The 19,594-nt window shown below is 44.9% G+C and overlaps 1 protein-coding gene across 2 annotated transcripts; it reads left to right on the top strand.

Annotated features, from left to right (window-relative positions):
- The first annotated feature begins 4,326 nt into the window (after nucleotides 1-4,326).
- On the top strand, nucleotides 4,327-17,565 carry LOC141020351 (insulin receptor substrate 2-like). 2 transcript variants are annotated; one of them, XM_073495391.1, is made up of 3 exons: nucleotides 4,327-7,214; nucleotides 7,549-8,048; nucleotides 14,442-17,565. In XM_073495391.1, exons 1-3 carry the CDS (start codon nucleotides 4,534-4,536, stop codon nucleotides 14,444-14,446), a joined length of 3,186 nt encoding a protein of 1,061 aa, XP_073351492.1. In that variant the 5' UTR covers nucleotides 4,327-4,533; the 3' UTR covers nucleotides 14,447-17,565. The 2 variants fall into 2 exon arrangements, with proteins under 2 accessions (XP_073351492.1, XP_073351494.1); XM_073495393.1 differs by having other exon boundaries at nucleotides 4,340-7,214; nucleotides 7,552-8,048.
- The last annotated feature ends 2,029 nt before the right edge of the window (nucleotides 17,566-19,594 follow it).

Here is a 19,594-nt window from a genome sequence, read left to right as displayed (position 1 = left end):
TCTATTTATCAACGCTACATTGTAAGTTAGTAAGTAAAAAATATATAATTTTGACTAACATTTACATGAATATTATTATTTTTTATGATGTCTAACTTTTTGTTGGCAGAAACAGGCTTCCATACTGTAACGTGGGCTGGTGAATCGACCAAAACACACGGATCAGTATTATCAGACCATTGACTTTGAGGCTAACAGTGTTTCTCTTCAGACACTAGAGGTCAGTGTTGTCTTGGCTACAATCAAGCATCTTCTTACCTGTCAGACACACAGCATACAGTGAAATTGCTGTGCAACCTTTAGTATGTGTTACTGATTAGAATTACTTGCTTGTATCTGTACCTGTGGGTAGGATAGGATATGTGCATGTCTGGGTATTTGGGATAGGCATGTTTTTATCTCACATTTTATACGGTACATTATTTAATAATTAATCACAAAAATGAATATAATTAACAGATTACTTCATAATTCAAATCATAATTACCAGCAGCTTCTATGTAAATTTTAATCGTATTATGTACATATTTCACTAAAGCTGCGATCCTCAAGTTACCCTTTGGACATGTGGGTCTTGGGTTAAGTGTAAAAATAACGACTGTGACCTTTCATCCTTATCTGGCTTACAGAAACTGTCAAGCACTGTGTCATAATAACACTTATTTTACGTGAGCCACAATCATGGAGGTGTTAAATGTTAAAGCTGCATGTGTGGAACGTTTGATGTCTGAAAAGGCTCTCTGTGATTCAGAGCTCTTAACACTGAAAACCTTTGGTCCTGAAACCCTTCTCGCATGACCCTCCGGTATGCTGATCTGTGTGTGTTTACACAGTGAAAAGCAGCTTTGTTGTGTGAGGATCTGGCAACAAGAAGCACTGAGCCTGGATCCCAGTGGGAATCTGATATCCTTTTTTCAATACCGGCATTCAACTATGTGTTAACCGTACTTTTCGCAATAGTTTCCAAACAAATAGAGTGAATAAGCCCTTTGTGAACACGGCTTCCCCCGGTGTTTTGGTGCATTGTCCTCTTCTGCTGCTTTGCTACTGCTCCTCAACACTTTCATTTCAAGGTGAAACACTGGGCTTCTGTGTCACCACTGTGTAATAAATTTGATTTGATGACATTTGTTTTTATCATCTAAAAAATTACTGACTGTAAAATTTCACAAAACAGCATGTCACATAGCCTAATCTGCCAGAAAGCAAGAGAGTAGCTAGTTGGTGAGTTAACCACAGCTAGCCTGAGCTAACGCTAAAAGTACTTACCCTTCTTCACCTGTTCTTTATATGTTTTCGAACAAAAAATCACTTTTGTTAATAAAATGTTGTGTTATTCCACGTAAAAGAGACCATGGCTACACTCAACCACAACTTTTTAACAAAAAGTAGCACCAACTAAATTAGTGTAAAGGTTAACCTGCCTTATCCAGCATAACAGTGTAGCAGTAGCCTAGCAGCTATTCGTCTTATTTAGCCTGACGCGCGTAGAATTGACATGAATTGATGTGGTTTTAAACTACCTTTGAATAAGTATTTAACTAGTATTTAAATGTATTACATGATACGTTAATTTATAAGCAATTTTTAGTTCAAATGACCAAGGAAGCAGAAAGAACACATTTTGTTTGTATGTTTATTATTACCACAATTTCTACCAACCACTGGGTACTAGGCTACTAATGCTGCTACGTTTAGTCCCACTCTTACACCCACTACCCAGAAAAAGCTGGTAAGTGGGTCTTGAGTTTCCTCTGTTGCAAAACAGGCCCGTCAGAAATCTTTCCCCCGGCCTGAGAGCTGATACTCGGGCTGGAGCTGCTCCAGAGAATCTAATCTGGAAGGACGACAGAGTGGGAGATTTTCTGGGAATAAGAGTACAAGTGTCTGTCCTCAGGCCTGTTCATGCTGGGATGGTAGAAATTGCTTGCATTATGGGAACACACATCTTATTTAATGTGGCGTTTACGACCAAATCTGAACAAAGAAAATGGCAGCAGACTAGAAAAGAAGAGGGAGAGTCGTATCAATGCCACATGCTTTTTGGTAGTGGCACACCTGGACATGAGCACAAATAAAAGATCCCTTGGTTCAAGCACAAAACATCCAGATTAGTGTTGATATAAACCCTGTGGGAACATCTCAGTACAACACGTCTCATGAAAACAGAGAGAAGCAAAACAATAATATTCATCTATCAGCAATATTCCCTCTGTGTTGTTGCCAAATTATTGGCATGTCTTTGCCAGTTAAATGTCAACAATAATCTCTTCCTGCCTTTGTTTTTGCCGCGGGGTGTTTATATCTGAGGCCAAATACTATGTGTTACTAAATCCTGCCGGAGGTGTTTATGTTTTTGCTCATATCTCAGATTATAGGTGACAGCTAATGCTGAAAACACATGCTGCTTCTGAGCTTAACCCCGATAAATTAACACTTGTGCGAAAACAGAAAAATAGGCATCGGGATCACACAAACACACACACACCGGCATCAACAATAACATTAATGAGAACAATAGTGATTAGACAAGGCAGGGATTACCCTTAATCTGGAGTATATATGTGTTTGTTTTAGGGGGTAGATATGCTCATTAAGGAAGGGTTAAAGCAGGATACCCCCCTTTATTTTAGCCACAATGACACCTCATTGACAGAGGTGTAATCTGCTTGTGTGGAGATTATAAAAAAAAGCAATCCAAGTGTGTGTTTGTGCAGGGGTGCCCCTCACGGACATGACTAGTGATCATGAAGATCACACGGAGAATTACTGACATAATTACCGAGATGATCTGATGAACAGATGTCTGCGAGCTTCCTGCTGCTGACGGGCCCTTCACAGGCTAATGCAGGCAGGACGGGCGCTTGTTTTTCAGCACTTCATCAGCGTTGTGTAAAGTACCCAAAAGTCATACTTCTGTCATATCCTGTTCAAATATTGCTTTGGTAAAAGTGAAAGTCACCCATACCAATAGAAATTAAAGGAGCACTCTGTAGTTTTAGTTTCATTTTCATGACTGAATAAACTGAATAAACAAACTGACCTTTAATGACAACACAATTTCATACTCTTTCACTTTGTTTATATGTGGCGGACCCTGCCACCATCTTCAAACGGTGTTCTGGGGACCTTATTTTCCTCTGAGAACAGCTTGTTTATTCACTTATGGGAAAAAATTGTTTGTATTATTACCTCATTGATATTGTAATATTAAAATACTGAGTTTGAATTTGTTCTACAAAACTACATAGTGCTCCTTTAATTTAAAAATGTGCTGTTTCGGCTCTGATGCCACATGGAGTCTGCAAAGTACAATATTTGCTTCCAAAGTGTTGTGGAGTGGAAGTATGTAGCAGAAAATTGAAATACTCATACCTCAAAGTTGTACTTATGTACAGTAATTGAGTAAAAGTACCTCTGTTTGTCTCTGACGTACAAGGATGCAGAGTGAACCCAACAGCCAGATGATGGCAGCATTTCTGCAGCTTGTTGTTGCACAGAAGCCTCTCTGACGCATTTGCTTTAGTCATCCCCCCTGTGTGAGATGGCTGTTTTTCATTCAAAAAGAACATTTTGTCAAATAGAAAATAAATGAAAAAAACACGCAGCAAAGTGCAGCACGAAGGAGGATGAAGGAGGCTCAACACACGAAACAAAACAAGATCAAAAACACAAGATCACAAAGTCAGTCACAGCTACGTCTCCAACAGATAATGGGCACAATTATGACCAAATGTGGACACATGCTGCTGGAGTGCTGAATGGGAGATTCAAAAACGGTGAAGGGCTGAAATAGGAAACGCAAGGTTCCAGTTTGAGAGGAATACCCACAGGTTTAAAAATAGGCCACAACAGTCCTTATATAAGAAGTGGGACATCAGGGCTGTTTACAGTGTGCCTGCCTGAGAAATGAATGGTTACAATCCAGCATTGTGTTGCACAGTTCAAATCCTAATTAATCCAAAACAGGCTCCACTGGCCTGTCAATCACACTGTAAATAAAGCTATTGAAAAGACTGAATATATTTGAAATCGTTTGTAAGTAAACAGGTATGCAAAGCGAGTGCTGGGTGTGTTTTGATGTGACACTTTCACTTTACAGAACTGAAGAATAATTTCTGTTTCTACACGAGAGAGCTGTTTGGAAAGCAAAGGAGGGGGCGGGGCGTGCCTGCCTTGAATTATTTAACGAGCCAATAGGCAGCGTCGGAGCCGTGTGATGGACAGGCACGGCCCCTGCAGCACGGCCCGCCCCCCTATGACTCCGTGTTTTATTCTGTTTTTAGAGCAGCAGCGTCACATGTTGTTTTTCTCCAGGATCAGATCAGTGAGTCCCCGGTCTGCTCCCACTGCACTGTTGCTCCTACCGCCGCGGACACAACCATCGGCGTCTGCTATGGACTAGATCGGGGGGGAAATAAACGGGTATTTTTTAAAAAAGTTTTTTTTTGCTGCGAGTTTGTTTTTCTCTCTTGGATTAAAAAAAAAAAAAAAAAGGAGATTCCTTATATTTGGATTTGAACGAGAAGAGAAATGGCAAGTCCTCCGGCGACGGGAGGACACCTGTTATCTAATGGGACGAGTGGTGTGAAGAAGTGCGGGTACCTGAGGAAGCAGAAACACGGACACAGGCGCTTTTTCGTGCTCCGAGAGCCGACCGAGCGCTGCCCTGCGCGGCTGGAGTATTACGAGAGCGAGAAGAAATGGAGGAACAAGTCCGCGGCGAAACGGGTCATAACTTTGGACTCCTGTCTGTGCGTCAACAAACGCGCCGACGCCAAACACAAGCACCTCATCGCCCTCTACACCAAGGACGAGTACTTCGCTGTGGCTGCGGACAACGAGCAGGAGCAGGAGAGCTGGTACACGGTGTTGACTGATCTCATAGCCGAGGGGAAAGTGTACGACAGCCCTGCTTCCACCTCCTCTTTAGTGGGCTTTGAGGAGGCCAGCTACGGACTCATTACTCCTGCCACAGCTGTCTATAAGGAGGTATGGCAGGTCAACTTGAAATCCAAAGGCTTGGGTCAGATCAAGAACCTCACTGGAGTGTACAGGCTGTGTTTGTCCAGCCGAACCATCAGCTTTGTCAAACTGAACTCAGAAACAGCTGCTGTCAGTTTACAGCTCATGAACATCCGGAGATGTGGCCACTCAGACAGCTTCTTCTTCATCGAGGTGGGCCGGTCAGCGGTGACTGGACCTGGAGAGTTCTGGATGCAGGCGGAGGACTCTGTGGTGGCGCAGAACATCCACGAGACCATCCTGGAGGCCATGAAGGCCATGAAGGAGCTGTCAGAGTTCAGGCCGAGGAGCAAAAGCCAGTCTGCCAGCACAAACCCCATCTCTGTGCCCACACGACGCAACCTCAACAACCTCCCCCCAAGTCAGACGGGCCTGGTGAGGAGATCCAGAACAGATAGCATGGCAGCCACGTCCCCGGGGAGAAAGTTCACTTCCTGTCGGATAAGAACGGCCAGTGAGGGAGATGGAAGCGTGACCCGGCCTGTGTCCATGTCCATATCTGTGAACGGGAGTCCCACCAGTCCAAACTCTGGGAATCACTTCGGCAGGTCCCACACCCTCAGCAGCAGTGGGCGCACCTGTAAAATGCTCGAGTCCTCCTCCAACCTGCATCACAGTCGGTCCATGCCAGTGTCCAACTCCCCTCCTGCTGCCTCCAGCCCCATCAGCATGTCTCCCAGAGGGGGGGCGAGTACCTTCACTCCTGACAAAGCCAGGCGGCCTTTCAGCTGCAGCGCCTCCATCTCTGGCTCTCTCAGTGACACCGGCTTCATGCTGTGTGACGATTACAGCTGCAGCCCAGGTGACCCCAAATTCCTCCCCCTGACCCGCAGCGATACCCCGGACTCTCTGTCCAGCACGCCTCCATCCCGTGACATTGGCGACCCTTGTGGCTACATGATAATGGAGGGCAGCAGATCTGGCGCTTGTGGGGATGCTCTTTCGCTTGACAAGGCATACAGGAAGCGGACGCACTCCCTCACGACGCCACGTCAACAGAGGGTGGTGGCGCCGCTGTCTTCGGCCTCCCTGGACGAGTACACGCTCATGAGGATGGCGCACGGGCAGAACTCTCACTCCGCCTCGCCCAAAGTGTCCTACCCTGAGGATTACGGAGACATCGAAATCGGGTCATCCAGGAGCTCCAGTAGTAACCTTGCAGATGATGGCTACATGCCAATGACGCCAGGTGTAGCCTCCCAGTCTGGCAAGGTAGACAACTATGTCCCCATGAGCCCCATGTGCGTCTCAGCGCCGAAGCAGATTGTAAACCCTAGGGTGCATCCTCAGGCGACTGCAAACGGCGGCTACAAGACCAACTCCCCCTGCAGCAGCTCTCTGGAGGACAATGGCTACATGAGGATGTGGTGTGGCTCTAAATCATCCATTGAGAGCCCCGACAGGCACGGTGAATACATGAACATGTCACCTGGAAACCCACCTCCACTCCAGACCCCCCCTGATTACTACTTGGGCCTGCTGGCTGCTGAACCGGCATCAGTGAGGCCGTCTTACCACACAGGCTCCCTCACGCTCCCTGCTAAACTTCAAGCCTCCAAGAATGAGGAGAGCAACCAGTATGTGTTGATGAGTCCTCAGAGTTTGAGACAGAGGTCGGGGGAGTCAGACTATTACTCAGTGATGCAGCCCAGTGCTGCTCAAACCTCACCCCTGAGCCCTTCTGTACCCTCCCCAGTCAGACACAGCCGGGCGGAGACCCTGCCCTACAGAGGGAGGCTGGGCAGGCCTAACAGGCTATCCCTAGACACCCTGAGGACCCTGCCCAGCATGAACGAGCACCCCCTTCCTGGAGAACCCCGCAGCCCTGGGGAGTACATTAACATTGACTTTAGCAGCACCAGATTCTCTCCGCCCTCCACTGTATCCACAGAGAGCCAGTCCTCATCACTGGGCTCCAGCGGCGGGGGCCCGGGGAGGTCTTCCCTGACAGACTACATCAACCTGGAGCTGGGCTCACACTCACCCAAGGAGGCTAACACTCCCGCTGAGCGCTTGGACACACTGCCAGAGTTGTCAATGTGCCCCTGCTCAGAGGAGAATGGAGTGTACCATTTGGAGAGTGAGAAGAGGTCTAAGGGCCTCTGTGATGAGGTGAAAAATGACTACACGGAGATGACGTTTGGGATGACAAGCTCGCCTCCACAGCTTGTTCCACACAACACAGCAAGGTATGTGTATCTGTGTATAAAGGGAGTCACTTTTATCATGTATTATCATTTATTTCACAAGTCTGGATGTATGATTGATCCCCAGGAGAAGCATTTTTACTCAATGAAAAAAAAAAAAACATGCACTTATATACTCACTGATGTGAATCCAGATGTGAGTCTCTTTCCTTGGTTGATTTCCTTAAACAAGATGAATTTTCAAGTGTCAATGACTCAACATTGCATAAATATCTGCAATATTTTAGTCATTAGATTGGATTTTAAACCTTTATTAGTAGCGTATCAGTGTGAGAATAATGACTAAACCTCTCATGTTTTGAATATTGTTCTCTAGCAGCCAGATCAGCAGGGAGAGGCGGCTCTCTCTGGAGGATCAGGGAGTCCCAGAAGCAATCGGGGTGTTCCTTCTCGGGGCGACCTCTTCCTCCACAGTGGACCCTGACTGCTCCGCCAAGGTGATTCGCGCCAACCCACAAGGACGTCGGCGCCACAGCTCCGAAACCTTCTCCTCTACTGCAACGGTGACCCCGGTGTTCCCTTCCTTCGCCCGTGGGGACACGGTGAAGAGGCACAGCTCGGTAGAAAACATCTCGTCCCGGAGCAGCGAGGGCTCTGACGAGGAATACGGCAGCCCTGTGAACCGGCAGAGCTCGGCCGGCTACCCCAACGGACTGAACTACATTGCCTTGAACCTGCTGGACAGCAGGGACGTGGAGAAATGCGAGGACCTGGCTGGCTTCAAACCCACCAGCAGCTGCAAGGGGGGTATCAATGGATTACACAGCTCACCATATGTCTGTTTGGGATTCAAGGAGGCTGCAACCACTGCCAAAGGTGAGCGAGGTTAATGTCAGATGTATTACTGCTCAGTAATGTATGTAAACTTTCAGCCCTTCAGGTGTTTTTGTTTTTATTGAGAGAATTAAGTGTTTATGGAAGGTGAAAGGTAGCTCTTTCAAAATAAAATAACAACGTAGTTTGGTTTCACTGTTCAAACTGTGAGAAAAAACAGATGAAGGCAAAGTTGCATTTCCTCTAAATTCAAATTCAAAGTAGGTGGTGCTGATGTGGCCTTCATGTGCTCCTCTTGAGCTCCTTCTTCTCAGCGCTCACACATCCTGTAACATGAGTACCATTTTTGTGGCAACTTGTGCAAATAAGCAAGAGTGCCGTTTTTGCACTCGAGTGTCAAAATTAGTGGCTTCCAATTTCAGCTTCAGTCACTCCTGCTTTTGCTGTTTTCGAATTTGTGATCACAACATTTCCCACAACACGTGAACGCAGCGCGAGGCTGCTATGAAACGTGACCAGGCTGCGAGCTCTGAAGTAAACAAGCACCATGACTGAGCAGGACGCTGCCTCGCTGCTACTGTTGTGGGCTGCAGATACTAAAAATACACGAGTAGAATATCGGGATTCCACCAACGCTTATTATGAATGGAAGTTGTTTGTACAGAAAAGAGAAATGAGAGGCTAGAGCTTTGTTATGAAACATCAGACACGTGTATACAGCAAATATGAAGTTGGATGTATTAAATACTTGTCAAGGCTATAAAATGTATGTATGGCTTGTAATGCCAAAGGAATGCTCCAAAGCTGATAGGTAAGGCTTCCTGTCAGCTGTAATGTCACACTGAGCCGCGGGCACTTCCGGCTGTTGTTGTTTTTCAGTTGGGTAGGCTTTAGGATGTGTTGCACATCAATGTCACCTCTATAGACCCCTTCTTCCCACCATCCCGTGATCAATACCGTGTCCCAGAATATCCCGATGTGCAAAATAAAGCCGCGGCGTGGGACAGCAGACGGTGTAAACAAAGCGCACGGGGGACAGCAGATTGTTGACATTAAAGCCAAGTTTGACTTTCTGTCCCCGCGCCCTTTATTGGACACACTCACATGCACATAGATGGGTGGGAGGAGGTGGAGGTTGGGAGGAGGGGTTGCGCGCTTGACATGTGAGGCCCCGGCACAAGTGAATATGTGTTTGTGTCCTTGTAGGCAGCAACGAGGGGGAAAACAACAAAGTGGGCGAGTTGCTATGCGGCCATCAGGTAACTGGATGTCACGGTCCGCATTCCTGGCTGAGCCGGTTTGAAAAGTTGCTGTGAGAGGGGGCCTGTTTTTGTCCCCGGCTCGGGGCCGTTTGAATAGAAAGTGGCTTTTATTTCACCACAAGGCCCCTGTGTTGAGAGAGGTTATATCATGTTTCATTTTTAACACACAGGACTGAGAAATGCCACAAAACCTCTTTGCAGAGGCAGTGACGTTCTGGTAAATAAACAGGAATGTACCAACGGCGTGTGTTGAAAATCAATTATTTTCCTAGAAGCCTTTAATTTATGCGACTGTGTGACTTAGTTCTTCAGCCAAACTGAGTTAATGATGCTCTGCTGCGTCCTGATTTGCAGCTAAATGACTCCTCACAACGTGTGCTCGCATGTTCGTTTGTTTTTATCCGAGGTGCGCTGGTTCGCACGTGTCCTCTACTCATGTACAAATATTTTTATGGTGCTAATAAAGCCAGTTGAATGTAACTGACTTGGGGGAGAGGGAGGGAAAAAAGACTCAAGCACATACATGTGGACTCTAGCACGTACGCATGCAGAACAGTCGGGGGTGTTTTTTCTCTCTCAGGGATGTTTTTTTCCTTTTTTCTTCTTTTTTTTTTTCCAGTGGCGTAGCCTGCATCCGTGAACACTTGGCAGGCGGAGATGTGCAGAGAGAGAGTGGCCTGTTTTGTTTTTCCAGCGCTGCCTGCCTGTTTGTGGGAGAGCGAATGAATGCGTGCATAATGGGGCAGGATGGCACGTGCACTCCACTGCCCTTCTGCCTCATTAGGCTGTTCACTTAGCAGAAGTAAGACAAGCAGAGAGGGGGAGATGGAGCACAGCCTTGTATGCTCAGTCGAAAGAGGAGGGGAGGGGCTTGAGTTTTTTAAAGCAACAAACAACCTCATTGGTGAGGCCCCCACTCTTCAACCAAGGTGCATTCTGGGAGCGCGGGACCCAGGATGGCAGACCCGATGGCTTGTTTACTGAACACTCAGTCCAAAGCAGGGTGAAGGAGGTCAGAGTGCGCTACGGGGGGGTTTTGGCACCGGGCCCCACTAGCGGAGAGCTTTGATTTTTATCAGCACGTCACGCTGGGCCCTCGGACCATGTGCCACCCTGACCCAAAACTCTGCAGGTTTTCATTCCAGACAAACGCCTTTCTGCGCCTTGATTAGTTTACCCTCTCAGTGAAATGCAGTCTGGCTGGAACGACGACCTGCGGGCTCTCAGGCTAAAACTAATCAGTCCCAACTCACCCTTGGAATTTAGCGTTTGCCCCCCGGGCCCATGTGACAGCCCCCTTGTTGAGAAACGTGACTGCACCGCTTCAAGTCAACAAAACCCTGAAGTCATAAGCTTTTGACAGCTGGATCCGCTGCTTTTTTAGAGTCGCCTGGCAATAGGGGTCAGGTGTTTGTTTACATCTGGTTCTGTCAGCGAGCCAGCCCATGTGACTCGGAGGTGGTGTTTACCTCTGCCCTAACCTGAGCTGCCCGCCTCATCTCGCGGCCCCTGGCTAGCCGAGGCTCAGCCAGGTGGATGTTCTGTACCAGACCCAGATTAGCCAAGTCAGCCGTCTCTGTTTCCACCTCCTCGTCTGACTAATACCTTCACCTGACGGCGACAACCAACTCCTGCTCCCTCGTGGCACTGTGAGGTGATTCTTACTACAGTACAGCTTATTTACTACTTTATTTTCTTATCGTATTCGGTGGACGATGAAGGATAGAAGGAGGGTTAAAAAAATCATGAGGGGCCTCAAAGACAGGAGGAGCCCTGCTGTGACACCCCGAGTCCCTCCTGAGTGCTAGTGGCAGATGGCCGCTCTCTGGAGGGAAAATGTGTGAGAGTGTGTGTGTGTGTGTGTGGAAAAGGGGTGGCATGGGGGGTTAAACACCTGCCACTCTGACTCATCTTCACACACACATGCAAACACATTATTACACCCATTTCCCTTAGAATGTAAACATATACCATACCACTATATCTCTCTCTCTCAAGTCATTACCTACTCACTATCCCTCCGCTAATGACAGCCCACCATCTGCCGCACCCACGGGCTGCAGAGTATGACCATCAGCATCGTGTGTGTGTGTGTGTGTGTGTGTGTGTGTGTAATTCATCGGCCAGATTAGAAGCGTTCGTGTCCATCTACTCAAATCCCGTTTCCGCTTAACGTCATTCAGTCACTAGTACTGAGGATGATGTCATCGCAGGGCGGATGTATTGGGTAGATGTTATGTATATCTACTTTTCCCGTGATGTGTGCTGTTGCGATGTTAGTGCAGCGAGCGAAAGAGGTCTTGTTGCACAGCCATGCATCCCTAACTCGCTCCAAGCATGCTCAGTCAGTTCGGATGTCATAACAAGGTGTACGTTGGCACACAGAGAGAAAAGGGAAATTTGTTTTCACATCCTAAACCATTTAAAGGCTTTTAGTCATTTTTAATACAGCTATTCTGATAATCAGTGAACCATTTCTGTCAAATATTCTCTTGTTCCAGCTTGTTTTTCTCTTATGTTAGTGATTCCTAAGCCTGATATGGGTCGCAGGATGAATGAACGGGGTTCATAAATGCATCGTGGGATAGTTTAAGAAGAAAAACACAATTTTCTGTCATGCAAATTTTAAAAAAGTGACGTTTTGGCATCAAAAATGTGTTAAAATAAGGCAATATTACTTAGACTTCTGCCTTACTTTAAGAGCTAATAGTGCTAAAAGTTTAGTAAACACTGTTTTATGTGATAGTTAACTGAATGTCTTGGATAAAGGAAATTTCCTGGATACAGGAAACAAGCATTTTTTAACATTTTCTGACATTTTATGGTCCAAATCGGTAGATCAATGGATTATATCTTTTTTTTCTGTTGGCTCTTTGCTGCTCTAACTCGCTGAGACATTTGCATAAAGGCTGCATTGACACCATTTTTTCCACTACTGGAATTTTGGCCAACACCGTCGCTCTGTGGCGCCCATGTGGCTCTATTGTGATTTGCTGCTCGCCCCATTTTGCTCCGGCATTTGTGGAATTACTCGTAAAGGTGACACCTGGTTTTACCCATCAGCCTGATTGTCCAATCCATTGCTGCTGCGGCTCAAACACACACACACACACACACACACACACACACACATAGCTGTTAAATTGTTTATTTACATCCGCATCATACCTGCATCGAAGCCAAGATCTTGCAAACACAACAAAGCGGCGCAAATAGGCGCGACAGGAAATCCAGAATTGCCGTGTTACTTGATATATAGAGAACAAACATGCACACGTAACACCGCAGGCTCTTGTGTCAGAGTTTCCAGGCTGTGTATGTGTGTGTCTATGTGTGTGTGTGTGTGTGTGTGTGTGTGTGTGTGTGCGTGTCATGGCACGGGGAGGAGGGGGGCTAAAGTAGGCCGGGATGTTCCAGACAGAAGCGCTAGCTGCTAGATAACTGCGTGGCCAGCGTTCCCCACATTTAGCCAGCCACGGCTCCAGATGAGATTACAGCCTCTGCAGGCGAGATTAGACGGCCAGGGGTAGATGAGCGAGAGCCAGTGGCTACTCCACGAGCAGCAGCTGGGGGAATACGTAATGCAAGGTGTGGGCAAATTTGAGTTTAGCGTTGACGTTTTGATAGTACATTATATAAGATGCGTGGAGTTATTTTAGGATTCAGTCACTTTATATCCCTTGAGTGTTCTCACCTACCCTTCATCCTCCTCTTTTTATATTTGTCGTGCTAAAATAGAGTTAACACAGTGTTTTCTCAAGGCTTTTGCTTTGGGTGACCGCTCCAAAACTGGCAACTTTGCAGGAACTTAGAAAACCAGCCTGACCGACGCGCATTTTTGAGGTAATCCGGCGTCTTTTTCAAGAGTTTCATCAACTCTACACTGATAGAAGTCTCTCAGCCCGAAACACAGCCACGTAATCCTTGCGTGGTTTCATGACACATGACCGCAGCGAGGATATTGTCCTATAGCGTCCCTGCTCCCCCTTTCCCCCTGTCTCTGCTCAGCCGTAAAGCCTTCACCCCTGCTCCTCCTGGAAGCTTCCAGTTGACCCAGTGTCCCTCCCTCTTCCTGACCACGCTTACTTCAAGTAAATCCTTCCTTCTTGTCACTCGCAGCCCCTCCTGCACACACGCACTTGCTTTATAAACATCTCAAAATCATACAATATCTGTTGCAATACACATGCAACCACATCTCTCTGTAGATGCATCAGCTACTGTACCACTAACTGGTCCTCCCCTGCTCAGTGTGTCCATAGCAACACGGCAGCGCGACAGGAGACCCCCACCCCCCATCACTCTACATCCCAGATTATGTAATTACGACCGCTGCAGACCAGCCTCCCACTCCCAGCCTACCCCCTCCGTCCTTCAAGCGCTCCCCGGGCAAAACAGCTGGTGTGTTAAGAAATGACACACACCATCCGACCACGGCGTGATAGAATCAGGACGGGGTTTGGGTCCAGGTGGAGCAAAGCGAGCTCCTGCGGCTGGATGTCCTGCACATTTATAAACCCTCTTTGTGCAAAAAATGAACCAAAATCCATGCAAATAATCGTCATTCAACACAAATAACACACGTAAAACAATCAAGTTCACACATCCCAAATCCCCCCTATTTAACGTGCCTGTCCAGAACTCACTGTTCTTGTTATTCAAGCTGTTTTTCACAGTGTCTCCTTGTTATTGTGGCACAAAAGCACAACCCTAATCTGAGTCTGTAAATGAGTTCACGCTGCACACAGCATAAGAGCTCTCCTGTCTGCTGTCTGAAAGGTCTGAATTGTTGGCACTGCTGTTGTTTGTGGGGAAATACTAAGACTACAAACTGGGGTTTACCCACTTTTTTTTACAATCCGACAGAGGAAACTAATCATCTGTTATGAAAAGAGCTCTTGCGTATGCCTACTTACACCTGTTTCTTCTCATATGCAAGAATTGTTTCTACATTACGCTACAGTTTTTGTTCATGTAATGATTATATATTATATACCTGGGCGGCCCACCCAAGTAAAGTGTATGTGTGGGAAACACTGGGGTTTTTGTTGTAATTCCCTGCAGCCTCACAACAAAAAAGCTTTTATAGTTTGAATATTGTTTGTTAGATAAAGTCTTAAATTGTTATATATCTTCACTAACTTCCTCTTTTCTCTCCCGTCGTCTCTTTCAGACTGAAGGACTCCTCGATCCTCCTACTTGGCGTCTTCACCGACCTGCTGCTCGACAAAAAAACAACAGAACTTTGCCCTTCCACTGGGCACCGTGGCCCTAAAAGACTGTCTGGACCCTCAGCGACGCTCGCACACAAACGCATACACACACTTAGGAAACAAGCAGGTCACCATCTATGCATGTCATGAATTTGCTGAAGGCGGGACAGGTGTGTGTGTGTGTGTGTGTGTGTGTGTACGGGCGGATGTGTGCGTTGTGTATGTGGCACCTCATGTTCCCTGCGCTTTCAGAGGCCATTTCTCCTCTGACCCAAATTTTTGGCGCAAGCACAGAAGCAAAGATAGTCAGACGATAACAAAACTCTAATGGCACCCAGATACTATTTATTTACTTGAGGGTAGTTTTACGACTGCCTGTGTGTGTGCGCGAGTGTGTGTTTCAGAGTACGACCAACCGGTATGTCAGTGAACAATGAAACCTACTATAAAAAAGGCCCAGGGAGCAAAGACACCAAGGTACACTGAGTATATAACTATATTTAGATTAGATATTTTATTTATTTTTGAAAGATGAATGTCTGATAAGACCGACCCAATGCCTTAATGTGTATACTGTCCTTATGTTTTCTATGAAACAAGAGATAAATATTCTATTTCGGTACGTCTGTTTGGACCTACATCTCTATATTGTTATTCTGTTGTGGAAAGTAAAAAGCCTAAATTATCATTAAAACTATTATTTCAGAAATGTACAGTACAGTGGGGCTGCTTGAGATCTGATTTATCGTATTGATATTAAAGTATTTTCTTAATTACTAATTTCTTATTTATTCTAACCTAGTTTATTTTTTGTCCAATCAAAAGCGCTGGACTTAAAGAAATATATTTCTAAATGTCTTTTAAGAGTTATGCATGTCTTTATAACTCAGCTCAGACCCCACAACACCAGGCATCTGAATGCACTGTACCTCCCACCGTTCCTTAGTCACTTGAGCCTGAAAACCTCACACACTCCTACCTTCAAACCTACGGCCTGCTGTTAAGCTCGATGAAGGCCGCTCCTGCTGTGATATCATTTGACGGTACAACTGTCTAGTTGAGGTGACGATGGAGGGGTGGAGCCAATGAAATATGTCAAGGTTTGGGCACAGTCGAGACGAGCGAGGGCTTGAGGTGATTGGGGGGGAAAGGCTCGCCGGTTTCAGCTGTGCTGGACAAGCACAGAGGGGAGGAGGGCTCTACAACAGAGAGATATTACAGGAAAAAAAGACCAACAGCCACATCTGGCACCATCATGGAGGTTCAGTGGAGAACCAGCTGTCTGGAAAATATAACTGTACTGCAGACGGCATGAAAAAGTTTGACCTGGCTAAAGAGGATTATGTAATGTAACGAGTTACTGCAAGACAACTATGTGATAACTAGGGGATAATGCTAAATGCTAAAACATTGTGTAATAGTAGCACAAGTCAGTGTAGTAGTCTATTGTGCAGTAGTATGTAATGTTTGCTAACCATCATCAGCTCCTGGCTGACATTAGCCAGCATTCGCAAAATTAGCATTTTCATGATGCTAACATGCTAGCATAACACTTGTATGAACTTTTTAAAGTAAATAAACTGACTCAGTTTTGTTAGTTACACAGTAATATGTATCTAAAGTTTGCTAACGTTAGCTAGCATTAGCTCCTGACTGGCTTTGGCTCACATTAGCAAAAAAAAAAAGCAATTTCATGCTAGTGTAACATCGGTGTAAGTTGACAAGTACGCAAGTTGCCGAAATTACATCACAATATCTATCATTACACATCAATAGCTAGCTAAAGTTTGCTAACGTTAGCTGCCATCAGTTTCTGGCTGACATTAGCTAAAAATAGCAATTTCAGGATGCTAACATGCTAGTATAACACTCGTATAAGTTGATAAGATCTTTTAAAAATAAGCAAGCTGACCCAGTAATGTCAGTTACCTAAAGTTTTAACGTTAGCTAACATAAACTACTGGTCATACCAAGGCTGTAGCAGAGCTGAGGGCTAGTCAAACTTTTAATCTTTCAAAAGTTATGTAGTTTAGTTTTAATCTGAAGAAACTGTATCCGTACTCCAGTCAGACATAAGCCGACAACAAACGTGAACTTCGGCTGCTTCCCCCAAGAGCTTTGAACCTCCAAAATGGCTGCCAGATGGTTCCTTAACATCATCTGACATCCTGACTGTGCGGTTTTTTGTGTCATCCACTGTGCCGACTCCAACTGGCTCACAACCCCTTTAGTGTACAGTAGATTGTAAAACTTTTAACCATGTCTGAATGTATCACTGAGCTGGTGGGGACACCACAGAAACATAACGTGGGAAATGGTTTTGACAGAGTCGGATAATATTGGAGCTGTACCACGCCGAGTGGTGGTATCTATTTATCTTCAGAGTCTTGAATGTGTATATTGTGTACATAGAAAGAGTTTAACTAAGAAAATCTATTGAAAAAACAGAGTACTTAGATTTTACCTATGTTGCGATGATATTCCTGTGTAAAGACTTTGGCTACCGATTTTTAAAAAGGGGACGGGGTTTTTGCTTTGGGGTTGTACAGTGTATTGTATGCTTTTCTCCCTCACAGTCTCTGTGACTATATGAAAAAAAATAATCTGTCTATTTTATTATAGAGATCTCTTTGCCTTGTTGACACACTTTACCTAATGGCATATGCAATAGTGACATGAATACAATCTAGTTTACAACCGTGGAACCAAATGTAACATTGTATTAATGATTTTGTTTTTCTTTTCGTGGCGAGCAGAAGCTGTTTTTGCTCCTTGTACATTTCTCTTTCTGCCAAGTGTTTTGTTTTTTGTCAGCGGGAACTTTGTTCTTGACATGTCTCAAAGCGCTTTTCCCCATTTCTGTGTCCATGGACGGACTCTTCTTTTACAGATTGATCTCGGATTGACTCAGTCTGAATGTGTCGTTGTCTTCCATTGTACATAGTTCAATATACTGTTTATTGTGATGCTCACAAGAGATGATTATAATGATTTATAAATTCTGGTAGTCGAGTATTGCTTTTGTCTGTATTGATTATGGATAGCAACCTACAGAAATAAATGAATTTATTTAAAGAGGTACAACTTTGTCTTCATTTTTTATTTCCACATGAAATATCTGATGCTGCCTCATTTACATATACACTCAAAAAAATTATTCCCATCTAATTTTAATCCACAAGTTCTCTGTAATTTAATGCAAAGTCTTTCTATCACATTGAATAAATGTGAATTAAGTTAATGCAATTGTTCAAGTAGTACACATCACAGTAATCCATATGTAATGCATTACTTTTTTATGCAATATTTAAAAAACTGCGTTAGCTTAATTTAAGCAGACTAAGTTATGTATTTTATTTACATCAGCTCAACATGATAGAAATACTCTGCATTAAATTATATACTTTAAGTTGAATCTTTGTAATGAAAGTAAATAAAATGTATGTGAAACTGAAATATATAAAGTAATATTGTGTAATATTAAGACCTTTTCAATATAATAATAATAATAACAATAAGCTATATGAGCTAACTATTATGTTAAAAGCCTGAAGTGTGGGAAAACTGATTTATAAATTATCTTCCTCTAAATTACTGATTATAAACCTCACGAGACTCCAAATCCCATCCTGCCCCTCTCCTCCTCCCTCACACATTGGGGTATCATGCATTTGGCACAGAGACTAATAGCTTCCTGACCGTGTGTCAGCCGAGGAGGATATCCTACCTCCGTCCTGTGGAGAGTGAGGAGCTGAACTCTCCGGGCCAAGACTTTCTCCCTCCGTAAGTGTTTTTATTTTGGGACGGGGGCCAACGCAGGAAGCTCATACTGCGCCAACGACTTCCTGCCAAGCCACGCGTCTCCAGAAAAGACTGAGTAGTGAAAAGTTGGGAGGTCAGCGGGTTCAAAGCATGAAGTAAACAACACATTTCACCTGTTTCTGTCCGCCACACACTCCCATGCAGATAAACTGCAGGGCGGGGTGATACAAGAACGTTGTGTCCCTTTGACAGGCACTTATCTTATTACTCATGTTTACTGGAAGGAATACTTTCCATTGACGAGGCTGTGTCTTATCATAAGTCACTTACTGGTTTAAACAAGACATGGAGGCTTTTACAACATTTTTTTATATTAAAGTCATGCAGATCATTTTATTTTTCAAGGTTCTGAGATTTTTGCTGTCAATGCTGAATCTAATTTTGTTTGTGCTATTTAAAGGAAGCGTTTATGTTCACTTAGAATCTGTCTCCCCTGCAGAGAGTTAGATAAGACTGATACCATGATAACGTCTGTAGCTGATACGAGGATTAATAGCCTAGCTAAGACTGGCTGGAGCTAGGAGAAAACACCTAGCTGTGCACAAACAGATGTAAAAACTCAAGTTATAGTATGTCACCACCTCTATACTACTTTTAGAGTATGTTGGTAGGCAGATTTTTTTTAACTCTGGACAGAGCTAGGCTAACTGCTTCCAGTCTATGCTAGGACTGCTAAGCTAGGCTAACTTCCTTTTTGCCGATTTGTGCATTTTGACATATTTCAATGCGGCATTCCCGGCCTTTGATGGCACACGACGTCCGAAACGTACCCAAAGTGAAGCGAGGAGAAGCGAAGTTGTCGCACTTGGTACTGCTCCTCTAATATCATCGCAGACTAGTGCAGGATGCTAATGCTAACCTGTAAAGTGCCGCTAGTGGCTAGGTAATGAAGCGGTGCTCGTTCTCATTTGGTGACTTGATTGATAGCGTTAAGCTGTTAACAAATTGCATGCTTTTTTATTTCCATCAGATAAATGGCAAACAGGATATTGGAAACATCTGTTCAGGTAGACGCCATTGACACCAACTTATGACGTATGAGGGTCGTGAATGGTTATCCTATTTCATGGGGGAGATTTCAACCACTACCACATGTAACTCTGTTCTGAGGGGCAGCGGGTTCGCTTGTAGGGGTACAACTGGAACTGTGGAACTGGGATTGGGCCGTAGTCTTTACAAAGGCTCAGTAAAAACAGTTTTTAACCCAAAAGTACGACCCCGAGACAAGAGTGTTAGAAAAAATAGGGGTTAGGGGAGTGAACGGGACTCCAAAAGACAGGTTATAACAGGC

This window comes from Pagrus major, chromosome 24 (assembly GCF_040436345.1).
Source record: "Pagrus major chromosome 24, Pma_NU_1.0".
NCBI classification, from domain to species: domain Eukaryota; kingdom Metazoa; phylum Chordata; class Actinopteri; order Spariformes; family Sparidae; genus Pagrus; species Pagrus major.
The sequence above is the reverse complement of the archived record's forward strand: the minus strand, read 5'-3'. Positions and strand labels throughout refer to the sequence as shown.